Source organism: Dromaius novaehollandiae, chromosome 11, assembly GCF_036370855.1.
Source record: "Dromaius novaehollandiae isolate bDroNov1 chromosome 11, bDroNov1.hap1, whole genome shotgun sequence".
NCBI classification, from domain to species: Eukaryota; Metazoa; Chordata; class Aves; order Casuariiformes; family Dromaiidae; genus Dromaius; species Dromaius novaehollandiae.
In genome coordinates, this window is record NC_088108.1 from 4,709,475 (window position 1) to 4,733,475 (window position 24,001).

Genomic DNA, 24,001 nt, shown 5'->3' on the forward strand with positions numbered 1-24,001 from the left:
AGTCTGCCCGGGATGGAAATCTCTAACGTAGGGGCAGAATGGTATGGGGATGAATGCAGTTGAACTCTTCAGCATGAAAGATTAGGATAAGCCTTTCTCCCACATATTTTAGGACTTGTTTTTGCTGAGGCAAGAAGAAGGTCAGTCTCTTGGGCCTTATTCTTCTCTGTCTTGCACCTTGTGTGGTCACTTTGTCTTGTGAAATTTGAGTGAAAAGTGCTGGTAAACCATAGGTGTGGAGTTTGCACTGTATTAAAAAAGTACAAAGTGGAGAGAAATGGCCACTTTTTTTGATTTGTGCGGAGAAATGCCTTGCCACACATTTTGCTGCGTCCTGTGACCAAGATTGTTAGTGGAGGGTACTTAACATTTGGCTCTGTGTGTGTCGGATTCCTGGAAGGGACTTCCTTCAATGCAGAGGACATTTCCAGCTATTGCAAACAGCTGTCCTGTGCAGTCCCTAAGGGCCAAGCCTCATTTGAAAACGAGTTAAAGTGTTTGTCCCCCACTGGAAGGCTCTTGCAGAACCTCACTGCTCCCATGGTTAGAAAACAACTTCTAATTCTCAGTCTACTGGGAATTCATAGCCACTTTCTGCATTAATTTCTGCTCAGCATTGCTCCGTAGCCAAAAAAGTCTTCTTTGAAGCTCAGATTGGTTTGTAGGGAGTATCCTTGCCCTGTCTCAGTATAGCTTTTGCTAGACAAAGTATGTCCCCTCCTTTATGAAGGCCTGTCTGTACAATGAGAAGCAATGCATTGCAAAGATACCTGAGTTACCTTTGACTGAGCTTGTCTCGGATTTCAAAATAGTCCTGAGTTATTGGACAGTCTAGAGTCTTGACCTTGAAAAATGACCTTTGTTGTTTTTGCTGCATTGTTCTTCAGCTGGATCAATTTTCTGACTCAGTTCCCAGGTGACCGCACAAATGTTTGTGTCAGCACAACAGAGAACAGCAGCCTGGGGGCAAGAGCAAGAAGACGGAGGCTCCAGTGCAGGGTAGGAATTGTGTGTGCAGCTCTACCACCAAATATCCAGTCATAATGTGGGGTAATATTTCCATATGTAATGTACTATACCATGTGAACTTAAAAACAGGATCTTTGGAGGTCAGGGACTTAATATACACGTGGCAGTCTCCTCCGATATCACAGGTTTCCTGCCCCTCGGTAATTCCTCTGCCCTGCACCTGTTCTGCCAGGAATATGGGTGACCGGAGCTGTGTGCAATGCTCAGGGGAAGGTCTCGGCTAGTCCATGTACGGTGCCACTAAGACTCCCTGCCTTTGCTGTAATTGTGTTGCCTGATACATCCTCAGATCACATTTCCTGTCTCACAGCTGCAGCACACTGATATTCATACATGCTACTGTAATACGCTTAGGCCTTTCTCTTCCTGTGTTGCTCCTGACTGATTAGAGCAGAAATTCTTGTTCTCACTCCCTAGGCGTTTGCTCTTGCATCCTATTGCTACGATTCAATTCCCCAGAGGAATGCCCTTCTTCCTGCAGGGCACTCTGATCCTCCTGTACATCGGTGGGCCCTCCCAACTTCACATCGTCAGCAAGTTTTGCTAGCATGGTCTGAAGGTTTGTGCCAAGGCCATTCATGAAAATATTTAATAAGACTAGTTCCAAGTCCAGTTCTTCAGAAATTCTGCTAGTCAGCCCATACCAGTCCAATCCTTTTCAATCCAATCTGTTACCATTTCCTTTTTAGCTAGTTCTCTACCTACAGTAAAATCCTTATACCAAGCGTTGCTTTCTGTAGTTTAGCTACTGATTTCCCAGCTGGCACTTTGCCAGATTCTGCAATGATGTCTGTATAGCCTAGATCAATTATATGTCCATGGACATCTGGTGAACAGCCATACTCTTTCGTTAAATCCACAGGTGCTTATTTGGATGCCTGAGTGGCAGTTCAAGCACATGGTTTGGGATTTCTGCAGTGGAAAATGTTGGCCCTGATGTCCGGTATAAAGCATACCCCTCCGCACAGCCCTTCCATCACTCAAAAATGGTACAGGATGTCATATAGAGCTGAACTTTCAGTAGCATGTAACTGCCCTCCGTACAGTACATAGAGACCACGTGAAAGTAGTGGTGCAAATGAAGAGCTGAGAAAACTAATTTATTATATAATGCACTGACTGGCTTAGTAGAAATGCAAAAATAACTTGCTGTTACTCTTGCTTTAAAACCTAATGTGCCCTAAACTACCAATTCCCAGACTTGGGTTATAGACTGCCGTCAGCCATGAAGAAATGATTGCAGATTGTCGTGCACTTGCCCACGTTTTCAACTGAAAACTTTATAGGGACAACATGACTCTGGAGGCCAACTGCAGGTTTTTTCTCATGGTCTTGTAAATCATCAGGGATCTGGGAACCACAGCTGTGCCATTAGACAGTGTTGTAACTCCTTTGCCCTGCTTCTTAGAGTTGAGTTTGAAGTGCCTGCCTTAGAACAGGCTAGAATTTAAAGGCAAAATGGTTATTCTACAATCTGATCCACTGAGATCAAATGAAGAAAAATCTCCTGCACACAGGAGATGGCTTGAAATACTAGTATGAGAAAAACAGGATTAAAGAATTATATGGAAAGAAGAGTAGAGCACTGGCTGAAAAAAGGTTATATTGTAGGCAGTGACAAAGCTGCCTGGTTTTGCTCTATGTTTGCTTGAAATACTCGATTGATTTTGTTATTCTGGTGCTAATTTTAAGTTGTTTTTTAAATTTGGTACTTTACAAACTCCCGTAAAGGACCTAGGTCCAGTGTCTCCTTATAGTTCAATTTTTTTCCTGGTCCTTACCTTACAGATAGTAGTGATATCTTTATTGGAGCATCTGAACTTACTGGAATATTGAAAGGTCAAACTGGACATTCAATAGTCAGAAGAAAGACACTCAAAGATCTTGATGTTTATGTAGCTGCCAGCATCATTAGAAACAACAGTGAAGCATGGGGAAGGAAGCATATGCTAAAGAAGGAACATAACCTTAGGACTGGGCTTAAATAATATGACCTAAATTTTCCATGACTGGTTTCCTCAGTATCTCTTTAACTGCTTTTAGGCCCTGTTAAATAACTGGACTATAGAGTCCTGTTTATTTTTATGTGATAGCTCTTAGACCTGGATTTCTGGGCATGCACCACAGTGGCGTAGCTACTGCCGCCATGGATGTTATAATAAATTAACATGCTCTGGTGAGTTTAGATGTTTACAGAACACTGTGTCTGTCACTTCTCCAATTCCCAGTGCAGTAAGTGGCTAGCAATTGTAAAGGCTGCCCATACCACAGAGCTTTTATTAAACACTGGTTGAACTTTAAAGGCAGGGAGATTGCTGCTGAAAGTAGACTTTATTTTGCTCACTGAATATTTGTGGTAAGATTATTTCCTCTACATTTTTTGCTATTCAAAAGCAGTAGGGAGGTGGTTCTTCTTGCAGCGTGTTTCTCTGGTGTCGAGATGCTGAGCAGTGCTGTGTGATTATATGGGTAGCGCTTTGTTAATTCTGATCTCTTGGAACAAAAGCACTTTGCATTGTTTCTGTGCCGAGTGGGCGAGCGTACAAGCATTCCCAGAACAAACACCCAGCTGTATAGCTCCAAGGGCACGTCCACATCACACAATAGAGCGTGGGGCAGCGACTCCTCTGTCAGTGCCGACTAAACCAGCTCCAACACTGGAAGCAGCAGAGCTGTGTTAGCCTAGTGCTACATTTTTGCCATTAAGCAGGGATTATTAGCTAGAATGCAACGCTGTGCTAGCAGGGCTGTGCTGCTCTCAGCTCTTTGCTCAGGTATCACTGCCGAGGCAATTGCTGTGCAAGCTGGATGTCCCAGCACGGCCAGTGGGGCTCGGGAGCGTCTGTACCATGCTGGATGGTACTGGTGCATCCACAAATCCTCTGTTGTTGCTGTCATAACATCTGTGTTTTGTGGCAGGAATCCAGTAGCCCACAAGGTGGGTCAAGACTCCCGCATACATCGTAGTAGGCCAACACTGCACAGAGGGTAATTGATACCCTGAAGATATCCATCCTAGTTGCTAGGAGCTTTTGTGCCAGGAAGAATCTCACTCAGCTATTCCTGGAAAGTGAATGCAAAACGTGCCTGAGGAGTTTAAAGCAAACCGGAGGGCCACTGAACATTTAGAGCTTTTGTTTCAATGTTTACTCAGCTCTCAAAACTGTTTCCATGTGACTTGACAGAGACCACCATTAGACACAGAGGCGGTTGCTGCCAAGCTTTCTCTGCTATTGCAGAGGTAATGCAGGCTTTGAAAAGGTGTCTGACCTAATTTCCCTGTGGATGTGAAGCTACCTGCCTGGCCTCAGAAATGGCTTTTGTTGTGGGCCGTTTTTAGGCTGGGTTGAATCCTTAGCCAGTAAAAACTGGAAGTGGGTCTCTGTTGATCCACAAGCCTCTGATGGAGCTATGGCATTTTCACCGCTTGGAAATGTGGCTTAGACACATAAAATCCCAGCGGCTTGATGTGGAGTCTGCACAGAGCATTTGCAACAGGAAGCCCTGTGTCAAAACAGTTATGTTCCAGATCAGTCCCTCGGAGAATATTCACAAGGTGAAGAGGAGGCAGGCTGCCAAGCCTGACCTTGTTTTAATTCAAGTCCCTGTGAGACATCAATCTGGGTTTCTACTTCTGGGATTCACTTTCCTTAGAAACAGTTGTTCATTCCTAGGTTTACCCAGAAGCTACAGGGCTCTTGTAGCTTTTGTTTGTGATTAGAGAGCAAAGTTTAATCCCCGCTTCCTGCTCTATTAATAACAAACCATCAGCTCTTCTCCTCGCAAGGGAGCAGCAATAGAGCAGTTAAAACGGTATGACACCTGGCTTATATGCAGCAGTTTTAATCAATAGATCTCAAAACACTTTACAAAGGAAGGAAGCATCATTTTAATTTTATGGGAACCAAAGCATTGGGGTGGGACAACTTGAACAACACCCTGCAGTGTTTCTTGGTCCATTAGGTTACATTACCTCTTGCAGTAGCTGGAAAACATGCCTGAAAGACAGGCAGCATGAAGATATAGAACTAGAGGAACTGGTAATGTCCCACAAAGGACATCCCAAAATACACATATTGGCAGAAAAAAAACAGCCTTAAATTTGGATCTTTCAGTTCAGCTTGGAAGCTGAAACTGCATGCTGAAAACTAATAATTCAGACCTAGAAAATTTTGAAGTGGCCCATTTTAGAAATAAAATGTTTAGAGCTCTGGGCTCAAGTCTGACCTTTTCCTAGTTCATAAGAAATTGTTTTCATGTAGAGCTATTAAAAAGACCTAATGCTTAAGCTAAGATCCTTGGAAGACCTGAATCTTTCCCCCAAAAGCATTTGCCTGAGATCCTTACAGTGGCATTTCTACCTGCCAGCCCACAGAGATGCTTGCTTACCAGCTTTTCTGGCTGTATCATTCAGCGTTCAATATCTAACATTAGTAGCTCTGTTATTTAAGTCTTCCTGAATCCTGGTGACAAACTGGCCTGAGGATTTCCTGCCATGAAAGCAGTTTGTTTTTGCATGCGCCTTAGGGGCAAGTAGTGTTGAGCAAGGGGGTTTGTCAGCTGATTCCCTCCTGACACTTGTTATCGTTTGGTGGGAAGAGGCAGAATTTAATAGTCTCAGGAGGAGGCTAATCTACCAAATCTCTTTGTGTTACTGCCATCATTTTGGGGTGTGGGGGGTGTTTTCTTACCTTTGCAATGCAGGAGGAGTGTATAGGGCATAAATTGCAGGGTTTACAGCGTTCACGCGCCAGTGCCCAGGTAGCGCTCACATGGGCGCTGTGCTGGGCGTACGAGGCCGGATTTAGGGAGCTGGGGGCTGCAGAGCTGAGGCCACGGGCTGCTGTGTGCCCGTCACAGCCGGACCCAGCCGCGAAACCGAATGGCACCGCAGTGCGTGCCAAAACGTCAGCCCATCGGAGGAGCAAACATATCTAAGATAGAGCAGCAGCCATGCAGGAAGGAAATGTGTGAGGAGGCATGTGAGGAGACACGCAGGGTGACACACGGAGGGAGAGATGGCTTGGGAGACTGGCTGGAGACGTGCTTCTCAAGGGAGGTGACCCATGAGGGACCGTGGCCGTGGGTGACCCACCCCCGGGCAGGGATACCCCCAGCGGCCCTTGGCTGTGGGCACCCCAGAGCAGGGACACCCCTGGGGAACCGTGGTCATAGGTTACCCACGCCAGGACGGGGACACCCTTGGAGGACCATAGCTGCAGGTGACCCATGCCAGGGCAGAGACAGTGCGAAGCAGGGAGGAAGGGCTGGCAGAAACCTTTTGCACCGTCTGTCATCTCGCCAGAGGAATTGGGACAGACCGAGTGTCACCCGGGGCAAAAACAAGGGAAATGGAGACTAGGAAGCGGGGAGGATCCCCATCGTGTCTGCCTTCAGCTGAGCCTGGGGAAGGGGGAGGAAAGGTGTTTGCTTCAGTGTTTATTTACTGGTTAATTTTTTTCTTCCCCCCAGTACCTGAATTGGTGATTAGATGTTTGTGTTAAATGGCAATAAATTAAATAAAAGTTGCCCGAGTGGAAACTGTTTTTCCCATGGCAGAAGAGGTGGAGACCACAGGGAAAACAGACAAACGCGTGATGCACCGACCTGTAGAAATGTGTTTTGACATAACAAGTGACTATGATAGTCGGGAATGACCGATTACTTTGTGCTTATGAGAAGGCTTGCAAATGAAGTCAAACTAGATCAGCCTCTCTTGGTGATTAAGATCAGGTTGGTCTGAAAAATCAAATTAATTTGAAATTTGATGCATTTTTAAATTTGAGTTTACTGCACTGGGAAGAGCTCTTTGTTGTAAGAAGCGGCTCTGGTAGCGCAGGAAAAGAGCCACATCTGCAGGAAAAATAAACATGGCAAGCAGTACCCCCCAAGGAGCCCCACCTCCCGAATTTGCAGGGCGCAGGAAGGACCGAAGCTGCAGTTTGTGTCTGGACAGAGATACTGTGAGAAACTCAAGGCGTCCTTTGCAATGTAGCGTGGGAACGGTGCCCAGAGCAGAAGCACGCACACATGGGAGAAGCAGAGGCAGCCCCGCGCAGGAAGTCCTTAAAGTTATACGTGCTTCGCCTGGCTCCACTGCAGCCCCTTCCAGCCAGGGTGAAAGTGCTTGAGAAATCGTCCTTTGTATCTCTCTGAGCGTCTGTGCATCTCTCTGGGTTTCCTAGCCCGCTGCTCCTTGCTCCCCCGCTTTTCCTCCCGTCCCCCTCCACGCTTTGACCTCACACCATGAAGCTGTCAGAGTGAGGAAACATTTTGAGCTGAAACATTCATTCCGCATTACGTGATTCGTGATTAAAGGGCCCGGGCAGGAAACGTTTAACCCTTCGACAACCTTCTCGCTTCGCCCTGTGGAGCCTCGGCTTTCAAGCGCGTTGCACACCGTGTGTAAATAGGTGGTGCACACCTATTTAGACGTGATGTGCTTGTCTAGTGCTCTCACCAAGAGCTGCAGCGTAGGGATTGACGGATGTCTAGGCTTTGGAAACTGAATGTATTTCTCAGCCCAGTTCATGATTCTTGGTTCTTCCAGGTCAGCGTTGAGACATATTTGCAGTGGGGGGAAAATGTGCAGTGCCAAGAGTATGAAGGATGAACCTTCGGCTCCATTCTTTTTGCCTCCGTGCCCAGTGCAGAGTTCACAAGTGCAAATGGCTAAAATTAAAAATATCAAAAATAGATACAATGAGGAATCTTAATGATTAGCACACAGGATTTAAAAACAAAACTTCTGGCTTTCTTTAAAGCTGCCTATTAATGCTAGCAGAATAGCACTTGTGTATACAGTGTACCATTTCACAATTGTGACACAGATACGTATTACTCGCGTTTAAAAGCTGCTCCTTTGGCAGATCATGGCTCTCCTGAGAGCTGGTTCCTGTTCTCCAGCACAACCTGAGGAACACCGGTCAGACATATTTCGGATCTGGAAGTAGCTCTTGGACGCTGCCCTTCGTAGGTGGTCTTGCCAGTTGGAGGGGTGGATAGGAAAGGCAACCCAACCTCTCAGTTCATTGCTGGGGCTATACCAGTATCTACGCTGAGACGAGCAATATGACTGCAGTCCTTTAGGAGAAGTAACTTTGACATAGGCATAATATAACCACGTGGGCTGGAATGTGACAAAGACATGGGGTTTTCACCACCGCCCCGAACGGATATCCGTGGGAAACGCTAATGGCTCTCCAAGGCCTGAGCTCTGGTTTTCCATTTCAGCGAGCACCTCCAGACACATAGCTCAGACACGTCGGCTTGGTTCTGACTCAGAGAACTCCTGTTTTCCCAGTGACCACTTTTTTTGCACTAGGGAAGTTTTTCTTACAAATACTGCCTCCCCACCCACCCTGGGAAACAGATGGGCTGGAGCACAGACAGCTTAGCTAGACTTGCCATCACCACTCGCTTTATATTCAGCGCTGCCACCAGCTTATTATCTTTGCAAGCGCTTGAGGGAAAGTCAGTCTATTTTTGTCTCATAGAAAAAGAAAATACACACAGGAGAACAATTTAGAGATTTTATGCCTCTCTCTCATTTCCCTATCCCAGTGCTCCTTACTGACAGTCACAGAGCAACTGAGCTGTACCATAGTATACCTTGCTCTGCTAATTAAATAATGAAGAGTCTTGTTCATTAGAAGTGATAAAAGCCTTTGCTTATAAAGCATGAATATGAGTTCTGGTCCCAGAGTCCCCCAAAAAGAAAAAACAGCTCAGGTACCCATGGTCTTCATCAGCAATGAGGGGGTAAGGGAATGGGCTGTTGCACTTCAGTGTGATATTCCAAAGTTGCTTCTCTTTTTTGTGATGGCATAGGGAGTTTTGAAGTGAAATACAATGCAGAACAGAGTGTGAAGAGTGGTGGCTCCTGCAGGCATCTGGAAACCTGGATCACAATCAAAAAGTGACATAATTCAGCTCTTGTTGTGGAAGTTCAAAGGCTGCATCAGAACAGGCCCAACCCCCACTTATCTGGTGAGCTTTCTAACCAGCGGAGAATGTACAGTTTGTCTCCAGACTCTGTGAACAAAACTCGCATCTTTTCAAAATGACCAGTTACTGGTTGCTAGTGTTCTGCATTATTGCCCAGAAAGAAGAAAAACATTGTTCTTAGGAACAGTCTCCACAGTCATCCGTAATAGCAGCACAAGGCATGCATACTTTCACCCATCACATTTGGAAAATGTGCAGCTTCCCCTCGACCTGCCACGGAGGAGACAGTAAGTGTCTGTGTGACGAGATCCAGAGGCTGAGCCTTGAAACCCATTTGGATAAAATGGAAAATGTAAAAAATGTATCTTCTAAAGGAGAGAGGATTGGTATGACAGCTCCTAAATGAATTGGATCCTAGGGTTTACAGAAGCCTACCAACTCATCTGTCTGCTCCGTACTTTGTGTTTTTTCCATCTGTAGGAACCCGCGCTGATACGCTATCATTTAAGATAAATTTTTGTCCACTTTGTGATGGATTGTTCAAATTATTGTCCCCGACGGAGACTGAAAGATGAAAGGAGATGAGAACTAAGTTTTCTGCATCTCTCTCCATGCTCCTGGTTATTCCAAAGTCTTCAAGAATGGGCAAAAATCTGGCAGCAGAAAATCAGCAGCTGTTCTGAGCTCATCTGTAGCTTGCACAGCTGCTTAGAAAAGAGAACTCACTTGATTAAACTGAAGAGATTTCAGAGAAGAGCAGCAAATTATCAAACTCTACAAGAACTAAGCAGGTTTAAATAAACAATGACTAAGCAACACAAATGAGCTTAATGTTGTATGCACACAACAGGGGAAGGATGTGTTAGGCTAAGCCAATGAGAGCGTCTGGGGGAAAATGGGATGAATCCAAAGGTTTGTCTAAATACAGAGTTGCACTGACTTGATTTAGATGTAATTTAAAATGATTTAGGTAAATAAGGTCAAAAGGCTAAGCAGACACTCTTCTTTTGATATAAACCATGTCTGCTTGGAGTTAAAGTCTTGGAAATAGATTTTAAGCTAAACAGCAGAAAATATGCTTCTAAACCTAAGGAAGAATGATTGCAGAAGAGTTTCTGCTTGCTAACTAAACTAAAGCAGCACAGAGGGAATGAATAAGAAGGGACGAGGGATGAAAGAACCAGTGTGAATAGAGATTGAAAAGTATCAGAGGAACAGTCTTGCTTTGTCTCCAGAGGGGATAGATTGGGGAATCTTTTCTGGGACCACAGAGTGAATCTAGAGATCTTTTTTAACTTTTAATTGCGTGGCTGTCCTGTGCTAGCCCCCAAAGAGACATGGACAACTCATAAGAACACCTTGAAAATACAGGAGCAACTAAAAACTAACAAATATGTCATTGTCTTCTGCAGCTTCAGGGTCATGTGCTGGCTCTGCAAACAGAGCTGCATCTCCAGCGGAGTCAATGTGATGCTGACCCAAAGTCTTCTAGCTTGCCATTGGGCATAGGAAAATCCAGTTGTAGCAGTAAGCTGGCAGGCTTTCAGTCAGCCTTTTGAAACCATTAGCTATTTTATGGTCCAGACTCTTTCTATTTATGTCTAAGAAAGGTGCTCTTCCCTCTCCAGTTGTAAACCTGACATAAATCCTGTGAGTAGCCAGATACCTGGGGCAAAACCCTGGATACAAATATTTCTCTCTGAGCTGTTCTTAGAAATCAGGATCTGAATTGTCCGTTTTGATCATACGCTTAGCGTACATTGGGTATAAATGTGAGATCCAAACAACTCTGAGTTGGAGGAATTTGGAATCAAGCTCAGAATTCAGATGTTAGGATTTAAGCTGTCCGCGCTGCAAATGCTGGCTATTTCATTTGTTTGTAATGCTTGGTCATTCTTTCCTGGGGCTGCTAAAGCACATTGGAAAGATGCATAAATATCTTTATTCTTAGTTATGGACATGGTAACTTGGATTAAGAGAGCTGGCCAAGATCACCAGGCAAGTCATAGGAAAAGTTAAAAATAGAGCTTGATTTTCCTGTCTCCAAAGTCCTGCTGTATTTCCATGCGGGATCACTAGAAATGTGTGAGAAATGCAACTGAGAAATACTGCAGAAAATAATCATTTACTTCAACCACTCCCAAACCAGCTTCCATATTACTATAATTGTGCACAGTGCCAGCATATCAGTAATATTTTGCTCTGTCAGCTCCTAACATAGCTTGTAATTTAAGTAACTTTTTCCAACTTTTAATTACATTCCTGTGTAATGCAACTCACTGTGCTTTGTGCGTACCTTGAGGGAGTTGCTATGGTCTGGTAGTTGTTGTAAAAGAGTTGGGAATTAATTACAAAGGCCAGTTTTTGAGCTCCTCTGAAGTACTTGCTCAGCTGTCTAACCTTGGGGCAAATCACTCAACTGCTTTGTGCCCAAGTAAACCCAGCTGTAAACCATCTTGAAAACCAGATGCTGCCCAAGAATAAACTGTGAAATGAAAAAGAGGCATAAAAAAGAAAAAAAGTGAATTCTACAGCTCATTGCTCTTGGTATTGTTATAAACAGAGTTAATCTGGACTTAATCAGTATAACTGAGAAGAAAATTTGACTTGATACCAACAATAAAAATTCAGATATTCTTTCCTTTCCTCTCTTGACTTTGTGTCAAGCACCTTCTCTCTAGAGGCTTAATTTTAAACCTTCAGTAGAATGCACTTTTCCCTGGCAGCTTGAAGATACTAATTCAGGATCAGGTTCTACATGATTAATCTTTGATATTTTACATGATTATTTTTAGGCACTTAATTCTACATTGGACTCTTCTCCCTGCTTTTTGTGCCACCATTCTCCTTCCTCAGCCTTGCTCAGCTCCACTGGCCAAAACGGTGCTTTCTGGTGCATTGGGACTGCACTGCTATTAAAAATGCCATGCTCTGTTGTCTTCTGGAGATGGTGTGTCTGGCTTAAAACCAGTACCGAAGTTATTACGGGGTTTATGTTGCTGGTCAGTGAACAAAGGAGATGCTATACCCAAGTTCCTGTGGCAGAATAAATGTTTACCACATGTCGGTATTTAGAAGACTTAAATGTTTCAATATTTTTTGGCTTGAGCTAAAATGTAGATTTTTCCTCACCAGTGCAGCAGGAATGTGGGAATACTTACTTACGCGGAAATACAAATGTAGAAATATCTGTGTATACTTCCAAAGCAGGTTATTAGGTTATAAGAAGGAAAAAAAAAATGTTTTTAGTCTAAGATAAACAAGAAACATTTAAAGACGTAAGACTTAAAGGAGCCATTTTATATAGTAGTCAGGAAAGGCCTTGCACTTTTTTATAAATCACTACTGAAAATAGAACACTGACACCTTTGAAATGAACTTTTTTCTCCAGTAAGAAAGGATTAGAGCTGAAAGTGTAAGTTGCAACCATATTTAATAGGATTAAGCACCCAATTCTTTTAGGCTCTTTTGAAAACAAATGTTGTCAGCAAATTGTCTTCAGCAAATTTAGCCTTTATTATATGGTAGTAGAATGCTAAAATATTTAGTTGCTATTCAGAATTGATGATAATTTTTCTGATATAAACAATTTCAGGTTGTGTGTCTCTTAAACTGTTTGCTCTATTTCATGTTAAAGAGTCAATATTTGAGCCATGTTATTAGTTATTTAAAATATTGAAATCCTGTGTGAGTAAATGCAATACTGAAGTGCCAGCAATGAATAATGACACTGCTCAAATATCAAATCGCTAATAAACCGTAAGCTAAAGTACAGATCCTGTGATATTGTTTATAGTACCAGTATGGATGATCTAATTTTCTCTTTCCTCCCTATTGCCACTTGAAAATAACTTAAAATAATGTGCAGGTTTTTTTGTGTGAATAAAAGAATTTGAAATTAATCAGAACACAAGATTTTCTCAGATGACCAGCTGTGGAAAACCATAAATAAAACAGAAAGTGAGCTGTAGATAAAGCAAATCCAGGTGATAAGGAAAATCCTGAGTAGGCTGGTCTAAAGCAGGGACAAGAAAAATTTTAAATAAATTTTCAAGCCCTGAGCTATATAAATACTCATCAGACTCAGTTTACATATTTGCTGCTCATGATGAGTAAAAGGTTGATTTAGCTCCATATTGCTCTCTGAAATCGCAGCTGAGAGTGTTTTTCTGTATCCGTCAAACTCGGATTTTCCCTGCTGTGTTCCTCAGCGTAAATCACTGAGCTTTACTTTATTCGATGGTCCTGTGAATTTCTGGGACGGTCTGTTCAAAAAAAAGATTGCTGCATCATGACTTTTGCGTGGTCCAGCCCAGTTCCCTTCCGCTCTCATTAAGAACAGAATGACGGATGCTTTGTGTGGTGTTACTGCTGCCATAAAATTGGCCAGATTATAGGGTATGGCTTCAAACACCGTTGTTTGTACGTGCTGAGACCCAGTGCAGCGAGATGCTGCCAGTGACCTATGTATTGACAGACGGGTCATTTGGATGAATCGTGAGGTATTGAGTAAAGTCTGGTCTTAGGGCGAATAACAAAATGATAAATTCTGGAAGGCAGGAATTGCAGGCATCGTAAAACCTTTCCTTCTTTAAAAAGAAAGATCTAACGAGTTAAATCAACTTTGTGTGAAGGCACTGTTTCTTACATACAGCATCTTGTACTTGAAATCTAGCTAGTTTGGAAAAAAAGCTAAATCGTTTCAGGTCATCTCTCTGCTCTTGATCAGTACCGTCTATTTTTTTGCAGGTTTTACAATGACTCTGTTCTATTTTTTCCTCTTTCATTACCATGTAGGAAACCTACACAAAAATGAGAAGCAGACCATAAAGAAACTGCCTACAAAATGCTGCTAAAGTGTGTGTCTTACTCTCTAATCATTTTCAGTAATAGTTCATAGGGGTTTAAGGAAAAGTAATGTAAGCAAACAGTGATTTTTTAAAACCTGCCTTTAAAGAGACACTGTAAGGCTAAAGCTTGTATATAAACAAATCTCTCCCACATTGCTAAGAACACTTTCTAAACTACAATTTAAAAGCTGTCTTTTAACTATTAGTTTTCACTATTTATCCTATTCATTTTCTTTTTGCCTTTATTTTTCCAGTCTTGGGCCAACAAAGTAGACCTTACTAGTAGAGCAAGTTTTGCTTGCTCAGGGTAGCTCATGTCATTCTCCTGGCCTCTTGCTGTGGCTCATTGCCTATGTTTGGGAATACTTCCATCCCCAAGAGAAGTCATTTCTCTTAATAGTAAGATTTAATTATTTTTATTAATAAAATCTACATTTTAGGCCTAAACTATTTGACTGTGTCCCTTTTTAAAAGGAAATAGGCTGGGACAATTTCTATTTTTTAAATCACAGTTTCTAAATTCTTGCCCCAAAGAGCACATTCAGTAAGTCCCTTTTGCTGAATGAATGTAGGATTTTTAAGGAAGATGCGAAGACAAAATGAAAGACCCTCTCGTATAACCTGACTGTTCAATTTTGGAGATGATCCTTAATACCAGCCCGCTTTCTTGCCTTTTTTTCAGGGGTGTGGGAAACAATTTCCGTCGGTTACATCAAAGCGTGGTAGCAGATTTCCCTTTGGAAGTCAGAGCCTGTTTCAAACGTCTCTTTAAGTCCTGCATATTTGGCGACTTGGGTCGGACGAGGTGGAGGCCTCTTCGCTTCTCTCCGTTGCAGCTCCCGATCATCCTGCTGACCTCCTGGCACAGCTGCTGGAAGGCTTCATGGACGCCCTCGCAGTTCTCCCGGGCTGACACCTCGTAGTAAGTGCCCCCCAGCTCGCCGGCCAGCTGGAGTCCTTCCTTGGAGGACACCTGCCTGGCTCGCAGGAGGTCCCCTTTGTTGGCCATCAGGAGCAGGGGAATGTTAGCGTTCGGGTGGATCTTGCGGATGTGCTGGTGCAGGGGTCGGATGACTCGGTAGCTCTCATAGTCTGTGATGGAGTAAACGAATACGAAGCCATCTGCCCAGTAGATTGAACGGTTTATCTGCTCTTGGCAGCAAATGCTATCAGTGTCGTCCTGCCATCAAAACCAAGAGGTGCAAGATTAGACCACTGGGAACAGGGAGCAGACAGAGCAAACAGTCATGCAGCACTGTTAGCTGGTCCGAGCTTTGTTTTAATGTGCGGCTGTTGCAAAACGTATGGACAGAAACCTCCCCGATTGCTGGGAGATGCATTGGGGACAGCGCACAGTTCCCCTGTGTGTCGACAGCATAAGAAAGGTAAGCAGTATGGGAAGGGCGAGGGGTCAAAGCCGAGTGGTTAGAAAGAAAAGAACAGCCAAAATATCGATATATTTGTATTCTGTTTTCATTTTGTGTTCTACTGCAGTGAATCGGTTATGACAGTAAGCTGCCTTTTTACTGTGGATAAAATTGTGATTGGCATGATAAGAGCATTAGAAAACCTGCCAACTTCAGCAGGCCAGGCACACTACTGCGAGAGAAGGGTTGTCCCTCCAAGGCATTTTTCTTAGGGCTTTTTCCAATTCGGTGTTCAGTGTCTCCATGAACACAGGTTCCCCCTAACTGTGTTAGGTGAAACCTGACAGGTTTTACTGCTAGGTAGTTCTCCAGCTATTCAGACTCAGAGTTACTTTAAAAAAGCAATTTATTACAAATAACCAATTACTGGACCTGAAAATAAAGTGAAATCTCCTTGTTGATTTGTGGAGCTGGAATGGGCTTGTGTTACTGTTTTGCTTGTCACATGTTTGATCGGTTCGTCACTGCTGCGAATCAGACAGCCATAACAATCACCAGCGTGGGGAATATAAAAGTGAATACAATACTGTTGGGCTTGAAAAGACATCAGCTCACTTTGCAAGATGAGGCTCTGTTCAGCTGTTCCTCTACTCTTTGTTGTCCATGCTGGCCTGCTACCCGACTAAACAGGGAGATCGCGGTTGCAGTTATTGCCAGCGTGCTCAGTTTGATAAGAACTGACATTCCTGTCAATAGTACAGGCTCTCTGGAGCCTTGTAATTTCTTCCAGATCCAACAAGGCACTTTTTGTTGAAGTCAGAGGGAATTAGAGGCTCTTGAGTGTTCTCAGGGGACTTCAACATCATGAATACAGAGCCCAACTTTTTATTATTACTATTATTATTATTATTGCTAAATTCTGTTCTAGAAATCTTCGTCCACTTCATTTGGACTTAGGACAGGCATTTTAAATCCTCTCCAAAGCCCATTAATGTCCATGAATGTTTTATCAAATTATTATTGGCCAACATAAATAATTTGCCCAGTAAACAATTTAGTCAGCTAATTGACTAGAGACAACTGGAGTCTGTAGAACAGATCCAGCATAACAGGCTGGATAGCTTCTTCCTAAAATAAAACAGGCAACTTTTCAGATGCTTCACCATCATCAAAACATTGTTCTATCATGCATGCATGATGCCATGTAACCACTTATTCCTAAGGCATAAAACACCTGGAAAAGCATTAAGAGGTTTTATAACAGAAATTTAGTTTGTTATAGGAAAGAGCAGAAAAATAACTGTTTTGTAAAAAGCTAGACTGTGTTCAGTATTAGTTAGGGAAAGTTAAAATAGTAAACCTTATATTCCAGTATCTAAATATATATTATAAACACATATATGCATATTTATATATATTTAAAATGTGCAGAATATCTGCCATGCACATTCATTTTAACAAGATTTGTTTGTGCTCAGCAGTCTCCCAAACCAGATCACTTTTATTTAAACACTTATATACGGATTACAAAGCCAAACCTCAAGAAGCAGAGGTTGAAAAGAATGAGCAGAACTGATTAGTTCTTTTATGGTACATCAGACAGTTAAAAAAAAGCACTACAGACAAGATCCTTCTGCAGGAGGAGGGAAACAGAATTTTTGAAGGCTTAGAAGTCCTTGAAGCATAAATTAGGCTTACAACTTTCAACAAGAGTTTTGCTAACTAACTGCCCTGTGTACATATTTCAGTATTGCCGACAGAGGCAGTGGCTCATCGTACCTAGTAGTTCTTGCCCTTGCCAGCTCAGAGTAACATAATGCTAAATCTTGGTTTTCTTTTATTAGCAGTGAAATTGTTTAACAGATCATCCCTCCTCCCCCCCCCCCCAAAATTCAGTGGAGTCACACACAGAGTGAAGAGAGAGCCTCACTAGCAGCCTTGCTTTAGAGGTTAATGAGAGTGAACTCAAGCCAGGACAGGGCAGATTGGGAGAATTTGCAATTTGCACTGTTGCTGTCTGAGTTGTGTCCCATCTGTAGCTAATTAGCCACCCTTCATGTCCTGCTAGCCTCTTTTCACCCACAAACTCCTTTTATGGAGAAAAGGAACTAATTGTTCTGGCAAGCATTTAAAAATATTTTTGGAGAAGATGCATATTTAGAGAGGCCTAATGAGCAGAAATTCTCAGTTACTCTAGTTAGGCCCACCCAGCAGTGAAAGGGATGGATAATCCCCAATGGAATGCTTTATTCAGGAAAATCAAAGGCTAACGGGCTACATTTTAAATGGAAATCTCTGCTTGAGAATGAATTTTGAGGCACACAGTTGCTTGCCATGTATGGTTCAAGCAGCAGCGAATCACCTAACAAAACCAGTTATCTGCTTGCTTCTGTTTCCCTCTTAAACATTAACGTTTCCGGTGTGGCTAGAACCGTGAGTGATTCCACATGATTTCCTCCAGAAACCGCTGTCCTCAGCCTGCAGACAGCAAACAACTCTCTCTTCCTAAGGATCTTAGCACAAAATCCATCCCATTCTCAGTCTTAACTGAGCTCTGCTCAGGAACAATCCCTTCAAGTGATTTGAGAGACATCATTTGATACAAACAGAGATTCAAGATAAGATAAGCACATCTGTGGGAATTGTTGAAACAGCACAGACCTTTGACTGGGACAAAGAAACTGAAGCTCCTCCTAACTAAATTAAAAGTAGTTTCTGACTACCAAAAACCTCAGCTGATGGCATTATTGAATTTTGCAGAGCTCTGGCTACAGCCATGGTACTTCGGGGCACAATCTAATCAAAACAGGGAACCTGGAAAATAAAACTATATTTGGTATGAAAGAGGGAATTAAATTCCTTCACTCCCGCCTTCCTCCATGGGCTAGAACGGAAAGGGGATTGCCTTCGCGTTTGTTTATCTGCCATTCCCAATTGTGCCTAATCACTGTCAACAGCTTCTCTTGCCTTGTCCTCTCTATGCTAGCTGGCATGAAGCCTTTGTACTATTAAATCCCACTTGAATATTTGGAGGACTTCCATGGCTGCCTTTGTTTGCTTTTTAGTGTCCAGAATGAATGAGGGGTCCTCTGCTCTGCTCTGCGCTCCCTCCACAGCAGGGTCAAAGCTTCCTGCTTTCCACTTAAATCCACTTATCATCATCAAAAAAACTGGAAATAGAAACCCAGGTTTGGCATGTAAATCAGATGTTCAAAAAGAGACCTCTTCATTTTGGATCCTGCTTCAAAGAATATTTATAGACAGGTTCTTAGCAAGGTATTAAATCTAGAATATCTTAAACACTGATTGAAAGAGGCATATGGATAAATGCTAGCACCTGAGAAATAAGGAATGAGTAAATTTTTTTTTTAAAGTAAGGAAAGCACTGAAAAGCACCCCATGAATGTCCCCTTGGAAAGAAACATCTTTCTAGAGAAGACAGAGTCTGGTGCATAGGAGGGTCTCAAATAAGCCAGCTGGGCCTCGGGGCAGGTGAGAGTTTTCTGCCACGCAGAGACAGAAACTATTTGACAGGAAATAAAACAAGCAAGGACTTGGCAGGAGCAAGCCAGCCTATGGTTTTACTGCTATTTAGGCTTGGGGTGCAGTAATGTATTTGAAATATATTCCTTTTAATTCTGATTTACTCTTAAAGAAGCCAGATTTAACCTCTTCAAGGACTCATTTTGGCAGGGCTTTAAATACCCGCCTTTGGCTTCATTTGCGTTTGAGCTCACAGGTATTTCTGCTGATAAGTAGTTACTTACAGATGAAAGTGTTGGCAAAAAACAAACTGTGTTGTAAAGTAGTGATGCATTAAGCAGATATTTTACCTCCAGTGAAACAAAAGGTGTGTCCTGCACCTGTAGGGAGATCTGTTCCCCATCTATGGTGAACTTCCTTGAATACAGAGCACCTGGAGGAAGAGTAAGATCATTAGAGTCAGTGACTGTAACAAAGAAAGAAGAGTGCATAAAGTCAAAATGGAAGTGCTGCAGTCTGGGTTTTTGAGCCTTATGATAGGTAACTGCTCATATAAAACAGAATGGCACCACTGTGGTGTGTAGCTGGTTACTAAAATAAAGTGGTTTTGTATTTGCTATGTGATTGGATGGGTCCACTGCATCCCTGGGATAGTTTCTGGGAAGGTTGGTGCTATGTGTTGAATCAAATAGTTACAGCAGGCACAAAAATCCCATTCAGGTTTTTGTATTGTTACCTTTTTATCATGTTGGCTGGGTATACTTTTAATCTCAACCCAAGATATCCAGATACTTAATGTAAAAGGTGAGCTGTTTCCTACTGTATTTTCCTGTAAGTTTAAAAAAAAAGGAAAGGGTTCCAGTTTTAGACGCAGACTGGATGATTATATACAGAACACCCAGATGCTCCTTGGGATCTGTAGGACCTCAGCAGTCAAAGCTTGGATTGAAATCCCCAAAGATTGGACAGTTTGAATCTGAGTTCTGGTTAATCCAAATGACTGATATTCAGGGGCCAAGTGCTGCTTCAAAATGTCTAGGATCGCTCCAGCCCTTGTAAGACTCTCACTATTCTGGGTTTGAACATTACTTTGTTAGTGGAGTGCAAGCTGAGTGTCAAAGAAAACTAAAGTTTTGATCTTACGAAATATCCATTGTTGCAATAAGGATAGCTTCAGAGGCTGATGTCCTCATCATTTTTCTTTAGAATTTAATACATGTATGGAATTACAAAGAAACGCTATATCCACAGCTGTGTGACCTTTTAATGTTGTCCAAATACCATTGTTACTGCTACTGCTAAAACAATGTGCTTCAGCTCAGACCTGGAGAAATACCATCTACTGCAGAGCAAGGAGTTCAGATCACCAGGGAGGTCAATTAGTGACAACAATGCCATCACTTCTGAAAATTAACCCCATAAAATGTGGTCGAAGGAAACGTGTTTTTATTTCAATGGAAAAGAATCTGAGCTCATAGAAAAATTCACAATATAAGGAAATGTACTGTGGCAAAGTTTGCTGCATCTGGATCCAGTGTTACCATATTATATTTTAATACTGACTCTGTGGGGTAGTATAGCCCTTCTGGGATCTTTTTTTTCTGAAAACATATCAGATCTTAAGCTGGAAAAATGGTACTGTTTTATGGGGAAGATACTCTACCCCTGAACCAAGACCAGACCACATACTATTTCTACTCTGTAATGCATTGCAGAGAAAAGAGCAGGTGCTTCCAGCCACTGACTTCTCTCTGCCTTATACCAAACTGAAGGAGAAGCATGGTTAAATGATCACAAATACAGTACCACCCATTTAATTTTTCTGATATATTTGTTTATTCTACAGCATGGCTGTTGGGCTAGTAGCTTATGGGAAAACCATGTGGTTTTCAGCAACGTCTCTGGCAACAGTCCGTTGCAAAGCTCTGAAGTCTATCTTGATGCACTGTCTCCCATAGAAAAGGTGAAGGAAAAGAAAAAGAAATAGTGCAGGCAACCATCCAGGTTACATCAGGTCAGTAAGAGGGAGCTGTAAGGAGAAGTTTCCAGGCTGTATTTCATCAGACAGGCAGAGATCAAAGGCGTCTTGTACTACCATCTCCATTCCTAACTCGTCATTCTAAATTCAGCTTGTATCTCCAAAGTAATATCCAAAGCAATCACTGCTTTGAATCCAGTCCTGCTTGACCCAAGAACTGCGAGATGGCCTACGTGTGGGATGTGCTAGCAGGTATGAGCACAGTGTACAGAGATCCTTCCTGCAATGCTGGCCAGCACGGTTGGCACCTTGCACAGAGCAGAGGCTATGAATTAAACAGTTGACATGAACACAGTCTTTGAGGTGTCCTTACAGGTCAAGATTAAACAAGAAACAAAGTAGAAGGAGTTTGCATGGCCACTTTGCTTATGTCATGGAAAGAAGACTTAAATTTGGCAATCCCCCTTGGCATAAAAGCCACTGAAAAAAGGAAGTACACAGAAAAAGTCCTGAGCTGCCTCTTACGCTCTTTGGAATTGCACTGCCTTCCCCGGGGTTGCGGGGGGGAGCAGCACGGGCCTTCTGCGGTTTCGTCCATATGCGAGTTGTTCCTTGAGCCTGCCTTTTAGTATGGGTATGTCCCCAAGCAGACCTTTTACTCTGATCCTTTTCCATCAAGTTGGGGAAAAAAATGGCTGCAAGGATCATAAATAATGAGCCCTTGATTTATTGCTTTTGTAGCTTGAGGCTATTAACTGAAAGTATGCACCTTATGGACATCTCGCACTGCTTGGCTTTCCTGTAATATGCACCAGGCACAAAACAGAGTGGATTCCATTTCAAGCTATCTGCAGTACCGCGGTAGAAAGCAGACTCACCAGTATTGGCTTCATAGTCTCCAATAAATCTTTTTGTGAGAAAGCGCACAACCAGGGCTGTAAAACAATGAAAAAAATACGAGTCTTTAATGTGAACCAAAATCAATCTTTGAAGAACACATGTAATACCTTACTGGAAGAGTTAGTATGATAGGAAATCAAGTTGATCTTGCTATTGCTTACATATTATTCTGCAAACGCCCCTCTCTGCACTCAGAAAAACAGATTTGGCGCCAGGCTGTGACATCCTAATGCAGAGGTTTTGGCAACTTGTATTGTAAATGGTCCCTTAGATTCAGTTAGGCTACTCAGTGTGGGTTACGGAGTACTGTTTGTTATGGCTGCAGATATAACAATCTGACCTTTGGTATAAGATAATTCAGGAAAAAAATAACACAGCAAACTTGTACAATCTTGAAACTAATCCCAATACCAAATTTAAGGTGTTTGTGTCATGCAGGAAATAAGGTTGATGGATCTAATGGTTCTTCCCAGGCTTAAAAATCCTCAGTTGTCCTCATGAAACACATTAGTGATATCTAATCACACCCACCAAACAAGCTGCATGTGCTACACGCAGGGGTCATGCTGCGGTGCTCTGCACCTCCTTTTTCATCTTAACCAGTGGTGCTTTCATACACTATTGGATTAGAACATTTTCCTTATTCTTGATTTCTTGCAAGACTTAAAGTCCCTTCATGGTAATAGGAACTTATATTTCTACAGTGTTCTTATCTCAGCGCATCCATAATCATTTGCAAAACGATGCAGTTAATAGCTAAATAAAAAGCTTTCTTCTGCAAACAGCTCTATCATAGGCTTCTTTTATAAAAGTCATTTTTCTCAGGATGGGTGCACAGTCACCCCTTGGTACCCTTAAACGAAATGGCCAGTGTAGGTATCTTCAACAAGTTACTTAAAAAGGATGTGAAAATGTGGCTGCTTCAAAATCCAAACAACTAAATGTTTTCCTGAGTGCTGTGGAACCGCAAATGTAGTAAAATAAAATCTGGCCTTAATCACTGAATTGTAAACCATGTATTCAAAAGAGGTAGCGCTCACTTTATCCTTTAGCCTCCTTTCTTCTCCTCTGCTTTAGAGAATAATAGGGAAAAATACATTTTGTACGCTGTTATTTGTCCACAGAGCATAAAACGTTTACAACAGGAGAGTAAAAATCACCCCTCCCATTTTGGATATTAAATAATTCGCCCACGACCACAGAGGATCACCTGTGAGTACAGAGCTCCCAGGACAGCGCCCTGTCCACTCAACCGCTGCCTCGCATTTGAGCTAAGTCTGCATGACCAGCCAAGCCGCCTCACAAATTATCCAGTGCATTTTCAGAACAGCAACTGAAAATGTTTCAGCTGCTGTGGTTGAGAGTTTGCACAGCCTTGGGTCTGTCGGAGCTGGAAGCCAGCCCGTAAGTACACGCAGGGAGCAGGCAGCGTGGAGGTACACCTGTGGGCTTACCTGTCTTGCCAACGCTGCTGCCGCCCAGTACCACGAGCTTGATGATTTTGTTGGGCACGCAGTCCAGCACGGGGTACTCGGGTATGGGAAGCAGGAGGAAGTTAGTGGAGTACTGTGACATAGTATCCTGGGAGATGAGACGCATGCCAGAAATGAGAGCCGATCAACTGCCGGGCGAGCTGGGGGAGAAAAGAAGGAAAACAGCTTCCCCGCGTCTCTTCTTGGCTGCAAATCCTTGGATAGAGGAGCCTTTTCATTTCATTTAAGCAGCTTTCCTGAGGAATGCTGGAGCGACCGGCCTCCTCTTCCCGATGCCTCTGCTCAGACAGCAACTTTGGAAAGCAAAGGGAAACTTTCTGATCAACCCCCGTGAAAACTGACTCCTCCATTCCGCAGCCAATCACAAGTGAAACGCTGACATTCCTCCGGCCGGGCACCGAGCGTGTGCCTCCATGGGCCGCGCTCGCGCCGCTTTATCCGCCCCGCCGCCTCTGCCACGGGCTGTCCCTTGGCTCCTTGCTCAAACGAGATCCTTCTGTTTTTCAGTCGTCACAGTAGGGTTTTCAGCAAAACACAGTCACCCGGTGCCCTGCTCTAATTCCGCTTTGAATCACGCTGTTCTGCCTGTCTAGTTCCCCTGCATTTCCAATTGCCCCCAGCCCCAGGCTCTGTTGTTCTCCCTGGCCTATTGTGTCCTGCGGCTGGGCCCCCTCGGAGTGCTGGAGCTGATGGGACGCTTCAGGAAAATAAACATGTATTTTTCCCCCAGTTTTCACACAGCAGTGGATTAATCCAAAGTGCTAGCTCACATTATATCCTCCAAGATACATTTGATCTGCTCTTTTAGGCATGTTATTCATCTTAAGGGGCCACCGGAATGAGGGTCAGCACTGGGCTGGGGCACTGTTGGCCCTCTGAACGTGGAAAAGTGAATTTAGTGCTGGTGACAGGCTCGGGAAGGACTCGGTATCCTTCCCGTGGGGCGAGCGAGAT

At 43.1% G+C, this 24,001-nt stretch overlaps 1 protein-coding gene and 1 long non-coding RNA gene across 3 annotated transcripts in view; one reads left to right on the forward strand and one right to left on the reverse strand.

The window, feature by feature from the left end:
- The window catches only part of LOC112983003 (uncharacterized), a 30,768-nt gene extending 21,809 nt beyond the window's left edge, over positions 1–8,959 (forward strand). For both annotated transcript variants that reach the window (XR_010390990.1, XR_003259124.2), the window contains 2 exons: positions 910–999; positions 8,860–8,959. This is a non-coding gene — a long non-coding RNA (uncharacterized LOC112983003). The remainder of the gene's footprint in view (positions 1–909; positions 1,000–8,859) is intronic.
- Positions 8,299–23,675, reverse strand: LOC112982990 (ras-like protein family member 11A-like). Its single transcript, XM_026099800.2, has 5 exons — positions 23,009–23,675; positions 21,533–21,589; positions 19,027–19,109; positions 14,498–15,006; positions 8,299–8,929 (listed from the first exon to the last, which is right to left on the reverse strand). The coding sequence occupies exons 1-4, from the start codon at positions 23,151–23,153 to the stop codon at positions 14,539–14,541; spliced, it is 753 nt and encodes a 250-aa protein (XP_025955585.1). The 5' UTR covers positions 23,154–23,675; the 3' UTR covers positions 8,299–8,929; positions 14,498–14,538.
- Between the last annotated feature and the right edge of the window lie 326 nt (positions 23,676–24,001).

What these genes read in the sequence shown, in the direction of transcription:
- LOC112982990 (XM_026099800.2), bottom strand. Translation starts at nt 23,153, where the DNA reads ATGCGTCTCATCTCCCAGGATACTATGTCACAGTACTCCACTAACTTC. An exon ending in CAGCAGCGTTGGCAAGACAG is followed by an intron (nt 21,590 to 23,008) that starts GTAAGCCCACAG and finishes ATTGTTTTACAG; the next exon opens with CCCTGGTTGTGCGCTTTCTC. An exon ending in AGACTATGAAGCCAATACTG is followed by an intron (nt 19,110 to 21,532) that starts GTGAGTCTGCTT and finishes CTCTTCCTCCAG; the next exon opens with GTGCTCTGTATTCAAGGAAG.